The 4,479-nt window shown below is 40.6% G+C and overlaps 1 protein-coding gene across 1 annotated transcript; it reads left to right on the top strand.

Annotated features, from left to right (window-relative positions):
• The first annotated feature begins 2,940 nt into the window (after positions 1-2,940).
• Positions 2,941-4,058, top strand: LOC132241896 (olfactory receptor 10T2-like). The gene has a single exon (XM_059710852.1). The coding sequence runs from the start codon at positions 3,087-3,089 to the stop codon at positions 4,056-4,058; it is 972 nt and encodes a 323-aa protein (XP_059566835.1). The 5' UTR covers positions 2,941-3,086.
• The last annotated feature ends 421 nt before the right edge of the window (positions 4,059-4,479 follow it).

The raw sequence follows: 4,479 nt of genomic DNA, 5'->3' as shown, positions 1-4,479 counted from the left end.
AGAAAAGCTGACTCAAAGCTGATGTTCATTCTGATTGGGTTGAAAGAAAGCTGAATGCACTTTTCCAAACACTTGGTGATAAATATTCCCCATTGCTCCACCTTCGAACATTGCTCCATGCCCTGAAATTAAGTGTAGCTGCCAGAAAAAACCCTCCAGTTCAGTCTGGTGGGGAATGATGAATGGCATGATGGTCCCAGGGGTCCCCAGGCTGGCCATGGTTTTGATGTGTCTCCTGGAAGGTAGATTGGTTTACAGTGTCCACTGTTCAGGGTTCTGATGTGGTGACTGGACAAAAGAGTCTGCAAGGTGGCGTAGTATCAAGAAGCAGCCTCAAATTCCTGTAGGTCTCCACTGATATCTCAAAGAAATCAGGCATACTAAGTCCCTAGATCTCTCGGCAAGGGTGGGGCATGACTGAACTGAGTAACAGGGTTGTCAGGGAAAGAAATCAATTACTGACCCTTTCAGTCAACAGAAGTGTATATCCCAATGAGGGTGAATTTATCACAAAATGCTGGGCCAGAAAACATCTCCCTCAAACTCTGTCCCTCAGAAGCAATGGGAATGATGCCATATTAACATATTCTCAATCACTTGTTCCCTTGAGCATTATGAGGAAAGTCGTATTTATTATCAGTACAAATGAAAAAAGGAAGTAACAGAATCACAGTGAGAGTTTCTAAACATGCCGATTTCTCCTGAAGTTTTTCTTTTCTCTTCTTTGAAAGATTAGCCTTGTAATGAGAATATATAACTCTCAAGAAGACTGCCCTGGTGATCCCAATGCGCTCCTTAGTGTAGGAGCAGTTATGGCAACCAGGTAACATTTTATGCTACAGGAAATGTAGCTTATTGTTTAGATCAGAAAATACTAGTTTTGTTTGCTTTGTTCCAAGTATACCACTCTGAGAGTTTACACATTATTCATTAAATTAGTATGTATTAAATGTCAATATGTAGTTATCATATTGGTAGTTGATGTGACTATATCTTAATGGGTATTGAAATGTATTGAAGGAGACAGCTAATAACCTCTAGCACCTGTCTAAGTTAGGTAAAGGCTAAAGAGAGAAAACAACAGAGTTGGGAAGAATTAGTCAGTGCATCTAAGAAAAAACCCAGTGAGGCTTCCTGGGGAAGATGGCATCCCATTTATTTGTTGAACTCTCATGACACAAATGCTTGTATTTACCAGGTTATGCTGCAAGTACATGGACAAACTGGTAAAATAGCCTTCTACTTTGACTAGTAAAGAAGTCAGATGCTAAAAATGTCATCATAATGCAATCAAATATGAACACAGAATTTATCAACAAACTATGACCTTCACAAAATAAGTTCCTAAGCCATCGTTCCCTTATCTCAAGCATGGGCACAATAGTACTATTTCTCTCACAGGGTGTTTAAGATGACACATGAGACAGGTGTTCTGGATACACTGATTGTCTTCATATCCCTTGAACAGGTCAAGCTCATTCCCACTGTGAGATCTTTGCACTAGCTATTTCTTGTGTGTTGTTTCCCCCCTAGGTCTTTCAAAGGTGGGCTGCTTACTGCATTTCAATCACAAAGTAAGGGTAGGTTCCTTAGAAAGGGCTTTCCTGATTCTACAGTTCAAAATAGCCATTTAGTCCCTCACTGTCATATAACGTTCATTTAATTCTCTTGATGGCATTTTTCTCTATCTGAGATAGGAGAGGTTATATGTCTTATCCCATGTTACATTTCCCACACATGTGATTGACTAACACACCATAGACATTAAATAAATATTTGTGGAATTAATGCACTGGCTTTGGGTAGTTAATTAAGTAACCTGTACCCAAGTGTCCATTTCTGTAACATCAGGTTTGAAATGCTTATTATGCAGAGTTTCTGGGAGAAATTTAGCGAGAACATTCTATCAAACACACAGTATATTGACAAGCACATGTCAGATATTGAGTAAACACTGGTTACCTGCCATGCCTCTTTGTGTAAATTTTTCCCAGTAATTCATAAAGAACACACTAACTTTTCAGCTAAAGGTATATTTTCTTTAAGCTTTGTAGATCTTACAAAATACTTCCCAGTGTGTCTCTACCATTTTTTCCTCAACCGTTAACTCCATGCCCATGTCCTCTCACTGTTTTCCTTTCCTTCCTTGACAATAGTGCCTGAAACCAAACCACATATTGTTGGGAAAATCCCTGTCCTTCGTGCTGTCATCTCACTCACAGCAGAATGGATGAACTCATGAAAATGACCAGAGGAACTTAAGCTCTAATAAGAGCTGCACTACAAAGCAGCCCTTCCCACTAATATATCAGTTAGAAAACATCCTGGCAATTCTCCTGAGAGTTCAAGAATTAATCCTGACATCATGAACACAAATGAACCATCTAGGATGGGGATGGTCTCTCCATACCATTTTGCCTTCAAGATCTGCATGAATGAGAGACAGTTATTGAACACCTCTAGCCTTAACTTATTGTCATGGAGAGAAAACCAGTACAAATTTCAACAGTAAATTCATTTATTAGGTCTGTTCATGATGGCCTCCTTGTTAGCCAAGCTGCCACTGCCTCCTGGGGAGCACCTCTGAGGGTAGCACTACTTTCCAAGAATGTTTGGAAGCCATTCAAAAACATTTCCTTACTTCTTAAACTTGCATTGAGTCAACATTGTCAGGTACTTCTGTGTGCCAGGCTATAAAATCACATGCAAACATTTTACACCTGCTACCCCTCTTGTAGGGAGAAAAACAAGTATTTTTCATCTTTCCCTCTTTTGTGCAGATTTTGACTGCAGAGGAGATAAAAGGAGAGATAAATGAGGGGGTTCCCAGGAAAAATTCAGGCATACTTTATGACATTTATACAGAATCTCCTACGAGAATCTTTCTCATCAGTCTGAGGCCTGACCTTGAATTCAGCAAGGAGTATTTAATTCCCATTTCTCAGGATCTCTCATTGAGAGATGTCTTGCCTTTGCCCAGGGATCCTTGATTAAAGTCCAGATGATATCAGTGCTCTTTATGATCTCATCAGAGTCTTGACTCAAGAATATCTGCCTCTGCGGGAGAAAGTTACGGAGCCTCCTAGATGATGGGCAATCGAACCACAGTGAGCACATTCGTCCTGCGGGGGTTTTCCAGTCTCCCAGACCTGCAGGATCTCCTCTTTGTGCTGATCTTCTTCTCCCACATGACTATCCTCGCTGCAAATGTGTCCGTAATGGTGGCCATCAAGCTCAGTCACAACCTTCACACCCCCATGTACTTTTTCCTCTCTGGCCTGTCCTTTTCAGAAACCTGTACCACCATGGTCATCCTCCCCCGAATGCTGGTGGACCTGCTCTCAGACAGCAAGACCATCTCTCTTCCTGAGTGCGCCACACAGATGTTCTTCTTCTTTGGCTTAGCGGGCAATAACTGCTTCATCATGGCCGCCATGTCCTATGACCGTTACACTGCCATTCACAGCCCACTGCACTACCCCATCCTCATGACCCACAGGATCTGCTTGCAGCTCATGATGGCCTCTTCTGTCACTGGGATTGTGGTGTCATTGTGCATTGTCCTCATAGTATTCAACTTGTCTTTTTGTGACGCCAGCACCATCCAGCACTTCTTTTGTGACATCGCACCTGTAGTCTCCCTCGCCTGTGATTACACGTTTTTTCAGAAAACGATCCTTCTTGCGTTCACTGCCTCTGTGTTGGTGGGCAGCTTCATTTTAATTATGATTTCCTATGTCTTCATTGTGTCCACCGTGGTGAAGATGCCTTCTGCAAAGGGGAGGTATAAGGCCTTTTATACTTGCTCCTCTCACCTCACCGTAGTGTGCATACACTATGGATTTGCTGGCTTTGTCTATTTGAGACCCAAGGACAGTGATTCATTTCGTGAAGATATGCTAATGGCAGTGACATATACAGTGCTGACTCCTCTGCTTAATCCCATAGTTTACAGTCTAAGAAATAAAGAAATGCAAATAGCTCTAAGGAAAGTACTAGACAATGTCTGCAGGTTTTTCTCACAGATGGTAAGTAAAAGAATGCTGAACACTTCTTAAAACATTTACAGAGCACTGATAAATAAAAATGGAGAAAGTAGAGTACCTTTAATAAATATCGGCACTTTATGTACAAAGCAATTAAAGTGTGTTCTAATTGCCTGATATGCCCCAATCTTATTCCTTTCCTACTATAAACAGGATGTAGTTTTTAAATACTGTAAAATGTTATTATACATATATGTATATATGTACATATATATGCATATACACATGCACATATGTATGTAGCAAAAATATCTAAGATGCTTTGGAACACTGTATTTTCATAATTTTGGTTGCCTTTGGAGGAGGAGGAAAATTATTCTAAAAAGAAAAAGAAGAATGAAAGAGGTGGACACAGGCTGAGAGAGAAAGAAGGAAAGATCACTAATTCACTGGAAGAAGGAGAAAGCAGAAACACAAATTTAGAGTTGCAATG

Source organism: Myotis daubentonii, chromosome 9 (genome assembly GCF_963259705.1).
Source record: "Myotis daubentonii chromosome 9, mMyoDau2.1, whole genome shotgun sequence".
Classification (NCBI taxonomy): Eukaryota; Metazoa; Chordata; class Mammalia; order Chiroptera; family Vespertilionidae; genus Myotis; species Myotis daubentonii.
This window is presented reverse-complemented; position numbering and strand designations above follow the sequence as displayed.